Source organism: Babylonia areolata, chromosome 7 (assembly GCF_041734735.1).
Source record: "Babylonia areolata isolate BAREFJ2019XMU chromosome 7, ASM4173473v1, whole genome shotgun sequence".
NCBI lineage: Eukaryota > Metazoa > Mollusca > Gastropoda > Neogastropoda > Buccinidae > Babylonia > Babylonia areolata.
In genome coordinates this window covers 3,552,168-3,573,250 of record NC_134882.1, presented here as the reverse complement: position 1 = coordinate 3,573,250, position 21,083 = coordinate 3,552,168, and the positions used below count along the sequence as shown (strand labels likewise).

General features: G+C 45.1%; 1 protein-coding gene across 2 annotated transcripts in view; it reads right to left on the bottom strand.

The window, feature by feature from the left end:
• Nucleotides 1–21,083, bottom strand: part of LOC143283658 (centrosomal protein of 135 kDa-like) — an 88,346-nt gene that overhangs the window by 6,119 nt on the left and 61,144 nt on the right. For both annotated transcript variants that reach the window (XM_076589873.1, XM_076589874.1), the window contains 9 exons: nucleotides 20,214–20,484; nucleotides 16,773–16,828; nucleotides 14,918–15,086; nucleotides 13,480–13,590; nucleotides 11,134–11,319; nucleotides 9,837–10,046; nucleotides 7,110–7,312; nucleotides 4,301–4,405; nucleotides 1,885–2,037 (listed from right to left, as the gene is read on the bottom strand). In XM_076589873.1, coding sequence (XP_076445988.1) covers nucleotides 1,885–2,037; nucleotides 4,301–4,405; nucleotides 7,110–7,312; nucleotides 9,837–10,046; nucleotides 11,134–11,319; nucleotides 13,480–13,590; nucleotides 14,918–15,086; nucleotides 16,773–16,828; nucleotides 20,214–20,484 — 1,464 coding nt within the window. The remainder of the gene's footprint in view (nucleotides 1–1,884; nucleotides 2,038–4,300; nucleotides 4,406–7,109; nucleotides 7,313–9,836; nucleotides 10,047–11,133; nucleotides 11,320–13,479; nucleotides 13,591–14,917; nucleotides 15,087–16,772; nucleotides 16,829–20,213; nucleotides 20,485–21,083) is intronic.

The window sequence follows — 21,083 nt, the reverse complement described above, 5'->3', positions numbered from 1 at the left end:
ACTAACTGTTGACAACATTGATAAGACACGCTGAGGATGATGACGTGGATACCAGACTAACTGTTGACAACATTGATAAGACACGCTGAGGATGATGACGTGGATACCAGACTAACTGTTGACAACATTGATAAGACATGCTGAGGATGATGACATGGATACCAGACTAACTGTTGACAACATTGATAAGACACGCTGAGGATGATGACGTGGATACCAGACTAACTGTTGACAACATTGATAAGACATGCTGAGGATGATGACATGGATACCAGACTAACTGTTGACAACATTGATAAGACACGCTGAGGATGATGACATGGATACCAGACTAACTGTTGACAACATTGATAAGACACGCTGAGGATGATGACGTGGATACCAGACTAACTGTTGACAACATTGATAAGACACGCTGAGGATGATGACGTGGATACCAGACTAACTGTTGACAACATTGATAAGACACGCTGAGGATGATGATGTGGATACCAGACTAACTGTTGACAACATTGATAAGACATGCTGAGGATGATGACATGGATACCAGACTAACTGTTGACAACATTGATAAGACACGCTGAGGATGATGACATGGATACCAGACTAACTGTTGACAACATTGATAAGACACGCTGAGGATGATGACGTGGATACCAGACTAACTGTTGACAACATTGATAAGACACGCTGAGGATGATGACGTGGATACCAGACTAACTGTTGACAACATTGATAAGACACGCTGAGGATGATGATGTGGATACCAGACTAACTGTTGACAACATTGATAACAGACACGCTGAGGATGATGACGTGGATACCAGACTAACTGTTGACAACACTGATAACAGACACGCTGAGGATGATGACGTGGATACCAGACTAACTGTTGACAACATTGATAAGACACGCTGAGGATGATGATGTGGATACCAGACTAACTGTTGACAACATTGATAACAGACACGCTGAGGATGATGACGTGGATACCAGACTAACTGTTGACAACACTGATAACAGACACGCTGAGGATGATGACGTGGATACCAGACTAACTGTTGACAACATTGATAACAGACACGCTGAGGATGATGACGTGGATACCAGACTAACTGTTGACAACACTGATAACAGACACGCTGAGGATGATGATGTGCATACTTATGTAGCACCTATCCTCAGTCAGAGACCAACCCCTAAGTGCTTTTCACAACAAGGCTGCCTACCTGAGTAGAGCTGACTTGACAGCTGCCATTGGGCACTCATCATTCATTTCCTGTGTCATTCAATCAGGTTTCAGTCATGCACACACACTCTCATACAGACATGTAATATTTGACATGTATGACCGTTTTATTTATTTACCCTGCAGTGTATGACAGTTTTATTTATTTACCCTGCAGTGTATGACTGTTTTATTTATTTACCCTGCAGTGTATGACCGTTTTCATTTACTCCACTATCATGTTGTTCTACACATATTTTCACACACACACACACATGAAAACACACACACACACGCACACATGCAAACACACGCACTGTTTACAATATTTCAGCTTGAAGCTCCATCTGGGGAGAGTGTTCATAGTAAATGGCACCCCGAAATGAAGGCTTCAAGCAAAAATACTGGAGTCTTTTCTACACCCACTTCCAACACGATTGTGCTCCCTATTTCTGGATGCACTTGGTAACCAGTATAATCTGAATCACTGTGGTTGATCAACAACTTTATTTCTTTTTTTCTACAACATTTTCTTCAGTCATTATTGCCACAGTGTAAATGGCAAATCAGACAAAATTTCTGGCCACCTTTTCTGCACCACACCTTGCAGCCATGCTGACAAGCTCAATCGAGCAAGGGATTTCAGTGACACTCACCGAGGTGGGCTCCGAGCTGGGGAAGGAGAGCGTGAGCGAGATCGGGCACGTTCCCGACTCAAAGATCGGTTATGGCTCAGGTCACCTGAGTACTCTGAAATCATGATGGGTGGGGCAATGCCGTTCCTCCGTAACTCCTGGACTGCACGCTCCCTGTTTTCCACACACATATCATAATGGTAGTACTAATCACTAATGATATAATGAAATAATAATAATAATAATCATAACAAAAAAGGATACTGACACAGCACTCTATCCAGAAAACTGCTCCAGGTGCAGAATTAAAGAATGAGACTAGGGGAGTAAATGATTGACAAATAATAAATAATGATGCTCTCGGTACATTACAAACACATGATATCACACACAGCATGTTACATCAAATTCACACACACACACACCAAAATGGACCTAGCAAACTATACATACACATAAACACAATGCATACATACATACAAGTTTTCGTTCAAACACACACACACACACACACACACATATATATATATATATATATATATATACCCATCCCCACAATGCATACATACATACAAATTTTCGTTCAAACACACACACACACACACACATATATATATATATATATATATATACCCATCCCCACAATGCATACATACATACAAATTTTCGTTCAAACATACATACATATATATATGTAGCCAAGCGCTCTGCTGGCTTCAAAAATTGTTTCACACATAAGGTATAGCAGACGCCTTTTTCACAACTAACCAGCCGGTCTTCAACGACCCGCGCAGAATGTGTGACACCATTCCAAATTTGAATGCAAATCCCCTTTTAGACAAAGGTCCAACCATTTATCAAATCCAGTGTCTGTACCGTTTCATGCAATATTATATTTGTTGTGATCACACACACACTTTAATCAGTTAGAAGCATACCTGATTTCAGTTTAATTGTTCGTCAGTGTAAAGATTTCAAGACAACCACTCCACAACTAGTGTTGCTGTACACCATTGGGTGAGCTGAAACTTCTGTTTCTGACGCACCATATTTAATCAAATATCGCTTTTGTTGGATCAGCAAACAACAAGTTTTATATACTGGCAAAATCGTCGCAATTCCACCTTTAAATCTATTCCATTTGATTTAACGTAGTTTGTAATATTCCATGATGAGTTCGCTAAAAGTGATCCATTCAGGATTTAAATTAAGATTATAAATTCATCTTAAATAATCAACACTCCATTTTATACTCATTTCTTTTGCAACCAATCCGACGTAAATTGGTTCAGGAGTCATTTAGAAAACTATCGCTGAACACATTATAACAAATATAATTCTAATCAGATATCAAGATAGTGTTGGATTAATATCAGTTATTGGTTAAAACCATCTTATACGTATCAGTCTGTTAATTGCAATTTAGTTATTATGCTCTCTCCTATATGGCTTTCTCCAGTATAGTGCTACATAATACCCAATTCATTTGAGTCACTTTGACACAGAATGAGCTATACTTAAATCTATACGGTCAGTGTACTTTCACTAAATCAGCATAGCTTTAACCACTGTAACTGCACTATTTAAATGCATTAGAAATGTCATTTGATGTAAGTGTTTGGTCTTCACACATATGCATTATCTTATGTTGTTGCCTATCCCAGACCAAGTGGTGGTCTTTCCGTGTAATATGTATACATGTACTACAATCCATTTGCATTCCTGACATGTACTTAATGACATTTGTTTGTTGTGTCTTATTCCAGGCACTGTTTTCTTTATCTCTTCTCTTTATTTTCACCTTTATCTCTCACTACTGTAATAAAACAACAGAAAAACCCTTTTGTGACTGGCCTGCTATATGCCCCTGGCCTGCGCGTGGATATTTTCTATCCTTTAATTCAGTAAATCATTAGTAATTCTTTTGTATCGACCCTTATATAATAATACCACTCGGGACCACGGTTACGAAAGTGGTGTCGCCGACAGGATAAAGATCCGCAACAAAATAAATCCAAAATTATTTCTTTTTAACGTTTCAATCTTTTATCCAAATTAAATCCGAACAATAAATTAAAGTCCCTTACCACCAAGTGTACTTTGTTACAACTTGGCATTGTGAGCTAGGATGTTTTAATTCTTTAAATCTCTTATGAAAATTAAAGCCCATTACCACCTACTCTATCACACACACACACACATATATATATACACACACATATACATACTCGTCTCCACAATGTACACACACACACACACACACATCAGCTCCCGTAACCCCAAAACACACCAGCTCCTACAAAAGACACAGACACACAACAGCTTCAACAACACACACCAGCTTCCACAACAATCACACACACACATATATAGACACACACACACACAAACACACATACTGACTCACACACACCGGACCAAAGACAGCGGCACTCACCTCTCAAACCTCTCGTTGGTAAGCTGTCTTCGCAGTCGTTCCACGTCACCCTCCAGCTCTATATTACGAGTTCTCAGGGCGGCCACCTCTCGACTTTGTGCTTGACTATGTTTGACACAAAACATGCTTCAGTTATAGCTTTAGGCCTGACTGTGTTTGACACAAAACATGCTTCAGTTATAGCTTTAGGCTCGACTGTGTTTGACACAAAACATGCTTCAGTTATAGCTTTAGGCTCGACTGTGTTTGACACAACACATGCTTTAGTTATAGCTTTAGGCCTGACTGTGTTTGACACAAAACCATGCTTCAGTTATAGCTTTAGGCCTGACTGTGTTTGACACAAAACCATGCTTCAGTTATAGCTTTAGGCCTGACTGTGTTTGACACAAAACCATGCTTCAGTTATAGCTTTAGGCCTGACTGTGTTTGACACAAAACCATGCTTCAGTTATAGCTTTAGGCCTGACTGTGTTTGACACAAAACCATGCTTCAGTTATAGCTTTTGGCAATAGCCAAATGTGTCGCAAGTTGTCATTCTGCTGTGAACTGATGTGGTGTGCAGTGTGGAACTGTTATGGTGATAATGTTGAAGGGAAGGAATAACCTTGTACCCAAAGGGGAAAAGGAACTGTTATGGTGACGATGTTGAAGGGAAGGAATAACCTTGTACCCAAAGGGGAAAAGGAACCATTATGGTGACGATGTTGAAGGGAGAATAACCTTGTACCCAAAGGGGAAAAGGAACTGTTATGGTGACGATGATGAAGGGAGAATAACCTTGTACCCAAAAGGGAAAAGGAACTGTTATGGTGACGATGTTGAAGGGAGAATAACCTTGTATTCAAAGGGGAAAAGGAACCATTATGGTGACGATGTTGAAGGGAGAATAACCTTGTATTCAATGGGGAAAAGGAACTGTTATGGTGACGATGTTGAAGGGAGAATAACCTTGTACCCAAAGGGGAAAAGGAACTGTTATGGTGATGATGCTGAAGGGAGAATAACCTTCTGTGCAAGAGACAGGAAAAAAACAATCAAAAGAAGGAACTGCTATGGTGGTGACGTCAAAGAGAAAATATAACCTTCTACACAAGGGTGAAAAAACAACCCACCCACCCCCCAAAAAAGAAAAAAAAAACCCAACAGCAACAAACATCAAATGTTTAATTCTGCCCCCATCCATCCACCCCCACCCACCGTCACCCCCCTGCCCCCATCCCCCCGAAAACAACAACAAATGTCAAAGGTTTAATTCTGGCCCCATCCCCCCAGAAACAACAACAAATGTCAAAGGTTTAATTCTGCCCCCATCCCCCCAAAAACAACAACAAATGTCAAAGGTTTAATTCTGGCCCCATCCCCCCAAAAACAACAACAAATGTCAAAGGTTTAATTCTGCCCCATCCCCCCGAAAACAACAACAAATGTCAAAGGTTTAATTCTGGCCCCATCCCCCCAAAAAAACAAATGTCAAAGGTTTAATTCTGCGCCCATCCCCCCAAAAACAACAACAAATGTCAAAGGTTTAATTCTGCCCCATCCCCCCAAAAACAACAACAAATGTCAAAGGTTTAATTCCGCCCCCATCCCCCCCAAAACAACAACAAATGTCAAAGGTTTAATTCTGCCCCCATCCCCCCAAAAACGACAACAAATGTCAAAGGTTTAATTCTGCCCCCATCCCCCCAAAAACAACAACAAATGTCAAAGGTTTAATTCTGCCCCAATCCCCCCAAAAACAAAAACAAATGTCAAAGGTTTAATTCTGCCCCCATCCCCCCAAAAACAAAAACAAATGTCAAAGGTTTAATTCTGGCCCCATCCCCCCAAAACAACAACAAATGTCAAAGGTTTAATTCTGCCCCCATCCCCCCAAAAACGACAACAAATGTCAAAGGTTTAATTCTGCCCCCATCCCCCCAAAAACAACAACAAATGTCAAAGGTTTAATTCTGCCCCCATCCCCCCAAAAACAACAAATGTCAAAGGTTTAATTCTGCCCCCATCCCCCCAAAAACAAATGTCAAAGGTTTAATTCTGGCCCCATCCCCCCAAAAACAACAAATGTCAAAGGTTTAATTCTGCGCCCATCCCCCCAAAAACAACAACAAATGTCAAAGGTTTAATTCTGCCCCATCCCCCCAAAAACAACAACAAATGTCAAAGGTTTAATTCCGCCCCCATCCCCCCCAAAACAACAACAAATGTCAAAGGTTTAATTCTGCCCCCATCCCCCCAAAAACGACAACAAATGTCAAAGGTTTAATTCTGCGCCCATCCCCCCAAAAACAACAACAAATGTCAAAGGTTTAATTCTGCCCCATCCCCCCAAAAACAACAACAAATGTCAAAGGTTTAATTCCGCCCCCATCCCCCCCAAAACAACAACAAATGTCAAAGGTTTAATTCTGCCCCCATCCCCCCAAAAACGACAACAAATGTCAAAGGTTTAATTCTGCCCCCATCCCCCCAAAAACAACAACAAATGTCAAAGGTTTAATTCTGCCCCCATCCCCCCAAAAACAAAAACAAATGTCAAAGGTTTAATTCTGCCCCCATCCCCCCAAAAACAAAAAAAAATGTCAAAGGTTTAATTCTGCCCCCATCCCCCCAAAAACAACAACAAATGTCAAAGGTTTAATTCTGGCCCCATCCCCCCCACCTCTCCCTCCCAAAAAAACCCCGCCAACAACAACGACGTATGTCAAATGTTAAATTGTGCCCCCTACCCCAACACTACCCCCACCACAACCCTTCCCACCCCTCATCCACCATCCCCCCAACCCCCCCGTCCCAACAACTGACATCTTGCTGTCGTTGAGTGAGAGGCGGTCCTTGAGCATCTGGATCTCAGTGTTACGCTCCTGGGAGGAGATCTGTGTCTGGAACTCCTTCTCCCGGCCGGCCTGCAGGAGTCCCTCCAGGTTCTTGACAGCGCCGCGCTCCTGGGACAGCTGGCTCTTCAGGCACTCGCTCTCCTGCCGCAGGTCCTCCACCATCGCCTGCAGCTGTAACCACACACACACATGTATATTATATACCACACAGTAAACAAACACACATGTGTATAGATATGTGTATTATGTACCACAGTAACACACACATACACACCACCAGTAACACACACACACAGAGCATTCAGGGATGCTTCTGGTTAAACAAGTATATGTGGAGGGGATTGAGGTGTGTGTGTGTGTGTGTGTGTGTGTGTGTGTGTGTGTGTCTGTTTAACTCACTCCCTACTAATTACCTGATATCAAGTGATGACAGGCGAGAGCGTTCCCTACTGATTACCGCTATACACGTTCTGACTTTCAAAAATTTCCATGCAGCCCACAGCTGGGAATGGACAATGCTGAATGGGTCTCCTGTCTTGCCTTATTAGCATAGCAAAACATCAGACCACTGGTACTGGCCAATCTTTGCTTGACACAGAGGTTTCAAGCTATTTTTATTCGAACCTGGACTGAGTGACTGCACGTGTGAAAATGGCCTCTCAGGCTCAAACACGTTATTCTCGAAAGAGACGAGAAATTTGTGTTTTCAGCTTTCAAGATCAAAGGGATGGCTTTGACTTGGAAAGGGGTGGAGAAAGGAGAGTTATTTTGGTCCATCAGAAGGAGGGCAATGTGTACTGGACAGTGAAACTGGTGTGAGTGTCAGGGGAAGGGGGAGGGGCAGTAGATGTGGCGAGTGACAGGCAGTTGGAATGGAGAGGGTGATTGGTGGTGAATATGCTAATGAACCACTGCCTGTTGAAATGGAGGAAGGGTTTGATTGATGTTTCTTTTCCAACACTTCCACCTTGCATGGGGCAAGGCACACACAGACAAAAGTTACAAGGCATGACAGACCCCCCCCCCCCCCCCCCCCCCCTTGAGTTGAAGTAAGTTCACTTGCAGTTTGGAGAGGCTCCCATTCATTCATCATTTGCACTCTAATGGGATTCTAAGAGTGAGATTTGTGGAAAACAATGCTTTTTTCATGAATAGTGCAGACTTCACCTGATGGAGTCTCCCGTCGGTCCGACGGATGAGTAGGCAGGCAGGCTTATCTGTCGGTGTGCGTCCTCATATGGGAGAAGAGGCCGATTCTGGATGCACAGCACTTCCCACAGGTGTTGCAAGGGAAAACGTCTCCAGAAGTTGAGCCCTGCTTCCTTCACTCATGCTTCTCCTTAATGGCCAACGTTCTCTTGTTTTCAAACATCTTTATGCCACTAGAGCACAGCATCCTCCAGCAACAGTGGTCAAGGGCATCAGTTTCCCAGGAAGCGATGTCTATGTCACAGGCTTTGAGGTTTGTCTTCACGGTGTCCTTGAAGCGCTTGAAGGGTCTTCCACGTTCACGGTGGCCTTCCTTCAGCTGGCCATACAAAAGCATCTTCGGGATCCTGCTGTCTGTCATGAGGACAATGTGTCCTGTCCAGCATAGCTGGCACTGGATCAGCAGGCTTTGGATGCTCCTCTCTAGGACCTGGAGGTTGGAGACCCTGTCTTGCCACTTTATGCCGAGGATCTTTCGTAGGCATCTCTGGTGAAACTGCTCAAGTTGTTGAATGTGACGGCGATACGTTGTCCATGTTTCACAGCAGTACAACGAGTTCTATACCACCCTCACATTTTATGTCATGAAAAAAATATCACTTTTTACCTCCTGCTGTACAGAATGCATTTTACAAGTTAAAGTTATGAAACATTGTGATCTCTTTATTTGATACCTCAACAATTGTGTGTCCAAATTTCATGAGACTGTGTTTATTCGTTATTTTTTAACAATTAAAAAAAAACCCAAACCTATATAAACATATATAGAGCTGCACATACCTGTAGTGTGCATGCACATGTGTCATTTACCAGATGTGTACATACTTGTGTGCATGCCTACATGTACGTCTTTTACCAGAGGTGTACATACCTGAAGTGTGCATGCCTACATGTACGTCTTTTAACAGAGGTGTACATACCTGAAGTGTGCATGCCTACATGTACGTCTTTTAACAGAGGTGTACATACCTGTGGTGTGCATGCCTACATGTACGTCTTTTACCAGAGGTGTACATACCTGTAGTGTACATGCCTACATGTACGTCTTTTAACAGAGGTGTACATACCTGTAGTGTGCATGCTTACATGTACGTCTTTTACCAGAGGTGTACATACCTGTAGTGTGCATGCACATGTGTGTCTTTTACTAGATGTGTACATACCTGTAGTGTGCATGCACATGTATGTAAAGCTCCTCAACAACAAAAAGGCCTCACACACACTGGGAAGAGAGGAGAGGTTGTTTGTCAGCATGTGTGTGTACACTGTAAGGGGAGGAGGGAAGAGGGCGGCCATTCTCACCTGCTCCTTCTCCACCTGCCGGGCTGCCTGCTTCCTCAGCAGCTGCTCCGTATAGCTCCTCAACAAGGTAAAGCCTCACACACCAGTCGTGGGGAAGAAAGAAGTGGTTGTGTGTGTGAGTGAGTATGTGTGTGTGGGTGGGGGTGAGGAGGGAGGAAGGGGGGTGAGGGGCGACTGTTCTCACCTGCTCCTTCTCCAGCTGCAGGGCTGTCTGTTTCCTCAGCAACTGTTCCTTCAGGCTGTCCAGATGTGCAGCATTCTCCTTGGCAGCCACCAGGTCTGCCCGCACCACGCCCCGCTCGTCCTCCGCCTGACGCAGGCTCTCCTCCAATGTCGTCACCGACCGCGTCAGCGTCATCACCTGCTGCTCGTAAGCTTGCTGTGTGTGGACTTGCTGTTGGGGGAACGACAAACACAGGTAAGAGTGTGTGTGTTATTGTCAGCGTCATCACCTGCTGCTCGCAGGCCTGCTGTGTCTGGACTTGCTGTTGGGGGAACAACAAACAAAAGTGTGTGCGTGGTTTGTGTCAGTGTCTGTGTGTGGGGTGGGAAGTTGCGGATATGTGTGGGGGAGGGGGTGGGGTGAGGGTTTGTGTGGGGGTGGGGGTGAAGGGAGGGTTTGTGTGGGGGTGGGGGTGAGGGGTGTGGGGGGGAAGTTGTGGATGTGGGTGAGGGTGTGGGTGTGGGTGTGGGGTGAGGGTGAGGGTTGTGTGTGGGGTGGGGCGGGGGGCGGATTGTGTGTGGGGTGCAAGGTTGTGTGTACATGTTGTTGGGGGAACAACAATTAACAAACAAAAGTGTGTGTGTGGTCTGTGTCAGTGTCTGTGTGTGTGGGGGTTTGTGTGTGGGGTGGGAAGTTGCGGATGTGTGTGTGTAGGGGGTGAGGGATGTTTGTGGGGGGGGGAGGGATGTGTGTGGGGGTGGGGGTGGAGGGTTGTGTGTGGGGTGGGAAGTTGTGGATGTGTGTGTATGGGGGTGGAGAGGGGAGGGTTGCAGAGGGGTTAGTGTCAGCACCTGCTGCTCGTACACTTACTGCGTCTGTGCTGTTGTGTGAAACAACAAATGTGTGTGTGTGTGTTTGTGGTCAGTGTGTGTGAGCGTTGCTGAGGGCAGGTGTGGGTAAATGTGTGTGTTACTGGAAGTATGTGTGCATGTGCATGCATGTATGTGTGTGTGTGTGCATGCATGTGTGTATGCTTCTGTGTGAGTGTGCATGCTTCTGTGTGAGTGTGTGTGCATGAGTGTGTAAATATGAGAATGAGTGTGTGTATGTGTACATCTGTGTACGTATGTGTGTGAGCATGTCTGTGAGTACCTGTGCCTGTGTTTGTGTGCACATGTGTCTGTTCCCATTTCCAGCCCCCAGACCTCCTAGATCCCTCCATCCATGTTGTCTGCTCTGTCATGGGCCAGCATCTGCTGTGTGTGTGTGTGTGTGTGTGTGTGTGTTCCCATTCCCCAAGGTTAGAAAAATCCCAGACCTCCTGAATCTCTCGCTCCTGGTTGTCCAGTTTGTCGTGGGCCCGCCTGAGCTCTGAGTCCTTGGTCATGATCTCCAGGCGTAGGTTCGAACCCTCACCCTCCAGCTGGTGTGACAGGGTCTGGTACTGCTCTGCCTCCATCGACAGCTTGCGGTACTGCTCCAGCAGGTCTGACCGCTCTTGTTCCTGCCAGGGAGGTGGGGTGGGGGGGAGGGAGGGTAAATGATGAAATATCTTCAGAGGAAAAATTCTTGAAGTTTAACTCTTTCTCCACCAAGTTTCTGTGTGAGAAACACTCCCCAGTACCAAATATTTTCGAAACAGCGCTCTCCAATCACAGGCTTCGGTTCATGTCAAAACGACACAATGGACTTGTCCACTTCAAACTCAGCCAGGGGGCAAAGGTTAGTCATTGTTCTACTGGTGGGACACTGGCTGCAGCTGTCCAGCTTTGTTACAATGTGAAAAACGGTCTTCTCAACATGACTCCTCAATGTTGACAACAGTCACCTATGGTGGTGCACTGTCTAGTCAAAAAAAGTTGCCTATGGCTGTGAAAAAGTTAGCCTCCAAAATAACCTTAAAGTCCTTTGGCTGCTGGAGTTTTAGTGGGTTTTTTTTTTGCGCTCTCAACAGTTGTGTTTATTTTGACTCACATGCATACATACTACACATGTGCATGCATGCAAACTCACACATACACACACACTCTCTCCCTCACACACATATATGCACAAACCTGAACACAAAGCTATTTCTAATCACACATGAATACACACATGCACACAGATACAATAGTGTTCTATTTTTCTTTTCATGTAAAAACAAAACAACCCCCCCAAAAAAAACCCAAAGGGGAAAAAGACCAAAATGGCCCAGTGGTATGGTGTATGTCTTGGAAACAAGAATCTGTTTGCACCGGATCAAATCCCACTGTCACCAGTATTTTCTACACCTTGAGTGCTAGTCTACATGCTAGTCAACTGGACAATACAATTAACTGAGATCCTGTATTCAGCATGCATTTCGCGTATGTTAAAGAATCAAAAACAACAATAGGATTATCCATTACAATTCTGAAAGAAAAATCCACTCGAATACGTATGTATATGCCCGTGTCTTTGAACCTGACTGACTGCCCGAGGAAACGAATGATGAATGCCCGAGGAAACGAATGATGAATGCCTGAAGAAACGAATAATGAATGCCTGAGGAAACGAATGATGAATGCCCGAGGAAACGAATGATGAATGCCCGAGGAAACGAATGATGAATGCCCGAGGGCAGCTCTCAGTTGGCTCTACCCTGGTAGGCAGCCTGTTGTGCAAATGACTGTGTGTAAAGCTCAGAGTATGGTCTCTGACTGAAGATAGGTGCTTTGTGGATCATGGCTGCTCTATATAATCTACCTAGGCTGGCAGCCTGTTGTGCAAATGGCCGTGTTTGTAAAGCTCTGAGTGTGGTCTCTAAGTGAAGATAGGTGCTTTGTGGATTATGGCTGCTCTATATAATCTACCTAGGCTGGCAGCCTGTTGTGCAAATGACCGTGTTTGTCAAGCTCTGAGTGTGGTCTCTGAGTGAAGATAGGTGCTCTATATAATCTACCTAGGCTGGCAGCCTGTTGTGCAAATGGCCGTGTTTGTCAAGCTCTGAGTGTGGTCTCTGACTGAAGATAGGTGCTTTGTGGATTATGGCTGCTCTATATAATCTACCTAGGCTGGCAGCCTGTTGTGCAAATGACCATGTTTGTCAAGCTCTGAGTGTGGTCTCTAACTGAAGATAGGTGCTCTATATAATCTACCTAGGCTGGCAGCCTGCTGTGCAAATGACCATGTTTGTCAAGCTCTGAGTGTGGTCTCTGATTGAAGATAGGTGCTATACATGTATCTAAGAAGCATCAGAATACCCCAGAGTCCAATCCTCTGAAGGTGGTAGGGGTTCAGGTACCAACTGGTCCTAGTGGGGTAAAGGGGCAACGCCCTGTTGGGGGCGGATAATGGAAGACTTGATAGCCCTAAAATACTGATAAAGATAGTGCTGACACATGTTTGTTGAAAGTGCACAAAAACAAAACGAGCCGTTTAAGAATACCATATATACGCAAAAACAGAACAGGCAGTTTAAGAACACCAACTGAGAATAACATGGTGCTCCATAAAATAATGCTGGATCCGCAGGCCGTAACCATGGTCGGCGGTCCCCCCCAATCCTCTGAAATAGGTGGATCTGCAGACCATGCTGATGCCTGATCGGAGTACCACTAACAGGAAGTGAGGTGTTGCAGCAGACCCAGTGACAGGTGAGCAATGAGTGGTGAGCAATGAGCGGTGAGCAATGAGCACTGACCTTGGTGGCCAGCGTGTCCTCCACGCGCCGCACCTCCAGGATGTACTGCTGGACCTGTGTCTTCAGCGCCTCGCGCTCTGCCAGCGCCTCCTGTAGGTCTCCATTCAGCTTCTGCTCACACACACACACACATACATATACACACACAGATACATACATGTACACACACACACACACAGATACACATACACGTACACACATATACACACACACATACATACATGTACACACACACACACAGATACACATACACGTACACACATATACATACACAGATACATACATGTACACACACACAGATACATACAAATGTAAATGCACACATACGTGCACACATGTAGTGTCCGCTGTTATAGTCAAGTACTTATGATCATACACATGTAGTGTCCTCTGTTATTGTCGAGTACTTATGATCGTACACATGTAGTGTCCTCTGTTATTGTCGAGTACTCATGATTGTACACATGTAGTGTCCTCTGTTATAGTCGAGTACTTATGATCATAAACATGTAGTGTCCTCTGTTATTGTCGAGTACTTATTATCGTACACATGTAGTGTCCTCTGTTATAGTCAAGTACTTATGATCGTACACATGTAGTGTCCTCTGTTATTGTCGAGTACTTATGATCGTACACATGTAGTGTCCTCTGTTATTGTCGAGTACTCATGATTGTACACATGTAGTGTCCTCTGTTACAGTCAAGTACTTATGATCATACACATGTAGTGTCCCCCATTATTGTCGAGTACTTATGATCTTACACATGTAGTGTCCTCTGTTATTGTCGAGTACTTATGATCGTACACATGTAGTGTCCTCTTTTATTGTCGAGTACTTATGATTGTACACATGTAGTGTCCTCTGTTACTGTCGAGTACTTATGATCGTACACATGTAGTGTCCTCTTTTATTGTCGAGTACTTATGATCGTACACATGTAGTGTCCTCTGTTATTGTCGAGTACTTATGATCGTACACATGTAGTGTCCTCTTTTATTGTCGAGTACTTATGATTGTACACATGTAGTGTCCTCTGTTACTGTCGAGTACTTATGATGTACACAATTCAAGGGATGTAATGCTCGTACCTTTATATGAAATATATATATTTTTAAACCCTTTTATTCAAGATTTTACAAATATAGTAGCAACAAAAAGGCATACAAGAAAGCAAAAGAAAAAAAAGAAAAGAAAGAAACACAAAATTTCAGAAGAATACAAATGCAACACTTTTACATAACTTGCCATATAGTTACATAACCTGTATAGCTTGTACGTGTCCACATCTACACACACACACACACACAAAACCAACAACAAACAAACAAAAAAGCCTGCACCCGAATCATGCATGCATGTGTGCACAGGTGACTGCATGCGTGCAATGTGTGAGCGAACGTCTGTCCTTTTCCCCACCCCCCACGCTCCCTACTCACCTGGTTCTCTCTGGTCATGACGGACAGGTCGTCCTGGAGGCGGCGGTTCTCCTGCATGGCCAGGTCGCGACCCCTGCTGGCCTCCTGCAGGTCCTCACTGCAGCTCTCCACCTGCCGCCGCAGGCTCTTGATCTCACGGTCCTTCATGTTCAGGCTGTCGTTGGCGTGGCTGCACAGGACGGGGGTGGTGAGGGACAGCACTGTTTGTTGTGTTTTGTTGTGTTGTGTAGTGCTGTGTTGCGATGCGTTGTGTTGTGTTGTGTTGTGTTGTGTTGTGGTGTATTGTGTTGCGTTGTGGTGTGTTGTGGTGTATTGTGCTGTGCTGTGCTGTGCTGTTGTGTTGTGTTGTGTTGTTGTGCTGTGTTGTTGTGTTGTGCTGTGCTGTGTTGTGCTGTGCTGTGTAGTGCTGTGTTGTGGTGTGGTGTGTTGCGTTGGGTTGTGCTGTGTTGTGTTGTGTTGTGTTGTGGTGCGGTGCGGTGTGGTGTGGTGTGGTGTGTTGTCTTGATCTCACGGTCCTTCATGTTCAGGCTGTCGTTGGCGTGGCTGCACAGGACGGGGATGGTGAGGGACAGCACTGTTTGTTGTGTTTTGTTGTGTTGTGGTGCGTTGTCTTGTGTTGTGTTGTGCTGCGCTGTGGTGTGTTGTGTTGTGTAGCGCTGTGGTGTGTTGCGTTGTGTTGCACTGTGTTGTGCTGTGTTGTGGTGTATTATGTTGCACTGTGTTGTGTAGTAGTGCATCATTGTATTATATTGTACTGTCTTGTACTGTACTGTACTGCATTGCACTGTGTTGTATAGCGATGCACTGTACTGTATCAGAAAAAAAAGTATTGCATTGCATTGTACTGTACTGACTGTATTGTAGCATTGTGTGTTGTACTGTACTGTACTGTAATGGATTGCATTGCACTGGATTGGATTTGCATTGCATTGCGTTGTATTGTAGCACTGCACTGCACTGTACTGGACTGCACTGCATTGGACTGCACTGCAGTGTATTGTATTGTATCCCCGAAAGTGGAGTATGGCTGCTGACATGTTGGGATAAAAACGGTCATACACGTAAATGGCAACTCGTGTACATATGAGTGAATGTGGGAGTTCCAGCCCACAAATGCAGAAGAAGTATTGTATTGCATTGCATTGCATTGCATAATATCATACTGTATTGTGGTGTACAACTCTTTGTCAAATCAGATTTCTCTGTGTGAAATTTGGGCTGCTCTCCCCAGGAAGAGCGTGTTGCAACAATGAAAGCACCACCCTCTCTTTTTTTCTGCTTGCAATCATATTTGTTTTCCTGCGGATGTTTCTTCAGAATTTTGCCGGGAACAACCTTTCTGTTGTTGTGGGTTCTGTTACAGGCACTAAGTGCATGCTACATATGCAGCCTTGATTTATCGTCTCATCCGAATTACCAGCTTTCCAGACCACTCAAAGTCTAGTGAAGTGAGAGAAAATACTATGGAGTGTGTGATTTGATTCTGTGTGTTCAGATTCTCTCGCTTCCTGAGCAGACACATCACCACAAACAATACAAAACAACACAGCACAACACTGAACACAACACCGCAAAATAACAATAAAGGACAACATAACACGATACAACACAAAACAGTAAAACACAAAATAACACAACAGACCACAACAGAACACATTACCACACAATAAACCACAATACAAAAACAAAACGAAAAAACAACAACACAAAATAACGCAATAAAGAACAACACTCCATATCACAATAAAGCACAATACAAAACAACACAAAAACAAAACAACAATAAAGAACATCACCCCGCAAGACAATACAATACAAAACACCACAACACCACAGCACACCTCACAGTACTTACTGCAGCTGGGCCTCCAGCTCTCCCACCCTCACCTTCAGGTCGCTCACCACTCGCTCCTGGAACACCACACACATCCCCTTCATCAATCTCAACAATCTCACTTCCACTGGCTAGCCTGCCTAGGCCCCTAAATCCCATCCACCCCACCCCCCCTGCTCCTAACCATCCCTCCGAAGTAGAACTCCAATTTTCAGTTTCAGTTTCAGTTTCAGTAGCTCAAGGAGGCGTCACTGCGTTCGGACAAATCCATATACGCTACACCACATCTGCCAAGCAGATGCCTGACCAGCAGCGTAACCCAACGCGCTTAGTCAGGCCTTGAGAAAAAAAAGAAAAAAAAGAAAAAAAGTATATATATATATATATATATATATATATATATATATATATAGATAGATAGATAAGCGTACATACATAAATAAATAAATAATAATTATGATATATAAAAAAAAGATAGTAGTAATGAAAATAATGATAAAATAATAATAATAATAAATAAATAATTAAATAAATAAGACAACAATGATGATAAATAAGCAAATAAATATAAAACATGAAGACACACATTCACACATACACCCACACATGCATAACAGATATGCCCCAAAAACGCAGTTTCACAGATATGAAAGCACAGTCCCATTTTTCAGTTGTACGATAAATGCAGAGATGCCAACTCCTGTCAAGCGTTTACAGGAACTATCAGGAAATTTGGTAGGAACACTTGGACTCCAAGCCACATCAGCAAACAGGCACACACACTGACCGAGGCGCAACTTGATTTAGCAACATTCTGTCTTGTTCGGGCAATTAGCTGTGTAGTCTGCTCAATGCTGTTTCAATGTAAACCCACACGCGATTAGCTGAGCATCATCATGTGAGACCAAGGTTAGTAGTGACTGCTCTAGCCTCGTGATCGACAGGTCTAGATCGTCTGGGTAATGTTAAGACAGGAAAGCATGTGACCATGCTATGTAGTCGTCAAAAATGAACTCGTCGGAACAATTTTGACATTGGCATTATGTCAGAACAAACTGCGATCGAGCGTGACAAAATACAGCGAAATTTTAACAGCTGACATCTGTGTGAATGTTCTCTGCAGCATGAGTGTGGCAGCACACCTCACAGAAGGCAGATGACGATGTTGACGATAATGATGACACGGATGACAACGATGATGACATGGATGCTTACATGGCACCTATCCTCGGTCAGGGACCAAGCTCTAAGCGCTTCACAAACATGGAGTCATTTGCACAACAGGCTGCCTGTCTGGGTAAAGCCAACTGACAGCTGCCACTGGGCACTCATCATTCCTTTTCTGTGTTGTTCAATCAGGTTTCAGTCACACACACACACACTCAAACAGACATGTAACATTTTATGTGTATGACCATTATGTTTATCTACCCTACTATGTTGGCAGCCATACTCCGTTTTCAGTGGTGTGCATGCTGGGTATGTTCTTATTTTCATAACCCACTGAATACTGACATGGATTACAGGATCTTTAACGTGTGTATCTGATCTTCTGCGTACATATACACGCGAAGGGGGTTCAGGCATAAGCAGGTCTGCACATCTGTTGACCTGGGAGATCGGAAAAATCCCCACCCTTTACCCTGACCCACCAGGTGCCATGACTGAGATTCGAACCCGGGATCCTCAGACTGAAAGTCCAACACTTTTAACCACTCAGCCCAACAAATGCCTGTCCCTCTGCACTCAGCTTTAGCACAGGATATTTTTCTGTGTACTTTGACCTGTGTACTTTGACCTGAGCAAAGCTCTGGAAGCATCTGCCTGTTCTCGTTCAGCTTGCCAATGCTGAAGTGGCCAATGCAGCTGGGCCAGGAGTCGTGGTCATAACCCACTCGGGCATTGAAGTCCCCAAGAAGGTACAGCTGTTCTGTGGCAGGGATGTCTCGGATGGTGGTATCAAGCTCCTTGTAGAACTGGTCCTTAGTCTCCGCAGAAGAGCTGACTCATCAACTGCTTTGCCCAAGCATGCAGAGAGTTTGGCTTGACTATTAGCCTGAAGAAGACCGACGTCATGGGCCAGGACCTGAGCAGCACCCCAAGCATCTCCATTGGTGACTCCACACTTGAGGTCGTGGAGGACTTCACTTACCTCGGCTCCACCATCTCCAGTAGCCTCTCCCTGGATGCCGAACTCAACAAGCGGATTGGCAAAGCAGCAACAGCCATGGCCCTCCTGGCAAAAAGGGTTTGGGACAATCCCATGCTGACCATCAACACCAAGATTCAGGTGTACCAAGCCTGTGTGCTCAGCACTCTGCTCTATGGCAGCGAGACATGGACCCTCTACTCTCGCCAAGAATGCAGACTCAACACATTTCACCTGCGCAACCTCAGGAGAATTCTGGGCATCACATGGCAGGACCATGTACCAAATAAGAAAGTCCTTGACCAGGCAGGCACCTCCAGCATGTTTGCACTCCTGACCCGTCACCATCTGCAGTGGCTTGGATGGCGGGCGAATCCCCAAGGACATCCTTTATGGCAAGCTTGCCACTGGTTCCAGACCCGCAGGAAGACCTGTCCTACGCTACAGGGACCTCTGCAAACGTGACATGAGGGCAGGCAACTTGGACCCAGCAGGTTGGGAGGTGGTGGCTGAGGACCGCAACAGCTGGAGAAGGACCATAAAGGCATGTGTCCAGAGGAGCGAGGAGAAAAGAGAATAGCACTGGAAAGAAGGAAGAGAGTGCAGATGGCAGAGGGCAGAATCCGTAACCTCTGAGTCATGCGTGACTTTCATCTGCGATGACTGCAACAAAGCCTGCCGATCCAGAATCGGACTGTACAGCCACAGCAGGTGCTGCAACTCTTCATGAATGAACCAGGCACAGAGTTCCATTGTCTCCCGAGACAGACGGACACCAACAACAACTTTGACCAGTGCTGTTCACTGGCAACCAGAGACTTCAGATTTTATCCCAACTGCCAGCAAGCTTTTTTATTCCCCCCTCCCGTCCTTTTGGTTATCATTTTCATCCACTTCTGGTTCAGAATCATTTCTGTGCTGGCTCTTTGACACAATTTCTGACTCACTTGTATAAACAAAGTGAGTCAATATGATAACCCAGTGTTTTGGAACACCTCCCACCTCCAGGTTCCTCCCTCACCTTGTCACGAAGCAAAGTTTTCATCATGGACAATTTCTGACCTCTGACCTCGTCACGACCCCTGACCCTCTCACCTTGCCACAACTCCTGACCCCCTCACCTTGTCATGACCCCTGACTCCTCTCCTAGCCGTACCCCTGACCCCCTCACCTTGCCATAACCCCTGACCCCTCACCTTGTCACAACCCCTGACCCCTCACCTTGCACTGACCCCTGACCACCCCTCACCTCACCGTCACCCCTGACCCCCTAACCTCACCATGACCCCCTGACCTTGTCATGACCTCCTCACCTTGTCGTGAAGCTCGGCGTTCATCATGGACACCTTCTCGGCCTTGTCGTCCACGGCCATCTGCAGGCCATCCTTCTCACGGTCAACGGCCGCCAGCGTGTTGCGCATGGCCGATATCTCATCACGCTGCCCTGCTGTGCAGCGCTGTGCCTGGGCCAGCTGGTCCTCCAGCGCTGCAGAGCGCTGCTCCATGCTGTGCAGCTCCTTCTCCCGGCGCGACAGGCGGTGCTTGGTCTCATCCAGCGACTTTTCTGCCTCCTCCACCAGCAGTCTGCAGGAAGGAAGGAAGGCAGCAGTTTAGGAGTGGTGTGGTGTGGCATGTTGTGTTTGTGTTTGTATTTGTGTCTGTGCTGAGTTGTGCTGTGTGTATGTGTGTGTGTGTGTGTGTGTGTGTGTGTGTGTGTGCTTGTGTGTGTGTGCGTGTCTAGTCCAGCGACTTCTCTGCCTCCTCCACCAGTTGTCTGCAGGAAGGAAGGAAGGAAGGAAGGAAGGCAGTATTTTAGTATAGTGTGTTTAGTGTTGTGGTGGGTTGTGGTGTGTGTGTGTGTGTGTGTGTGTGTGTGTGTATGTGTGTGTGTGTGTGTGTGCGTGCATGTGTGTTGTGTGTGTGTGTGAGTGTTGTGTGTGTGTGTGTGTGTGTGTGTGTGTGTGTGTGTGTGTGTGCATGTGTGTGGGTGTGTGTTGCTTGTTTTGGTGACATGTTTGGACTGAAGTTGTGATTTAATGAGGACGTATTGTAATTGTATCCTCCACACCCAAAAAGGGGCAAAAGGATTAGATTTCTCCGAATCTTTGAATAATGTCAGTGATCAAACTATTATTCACAAACGTTCAAATTTGATGTGTGTGATATTTTTGCACAGATCTTTG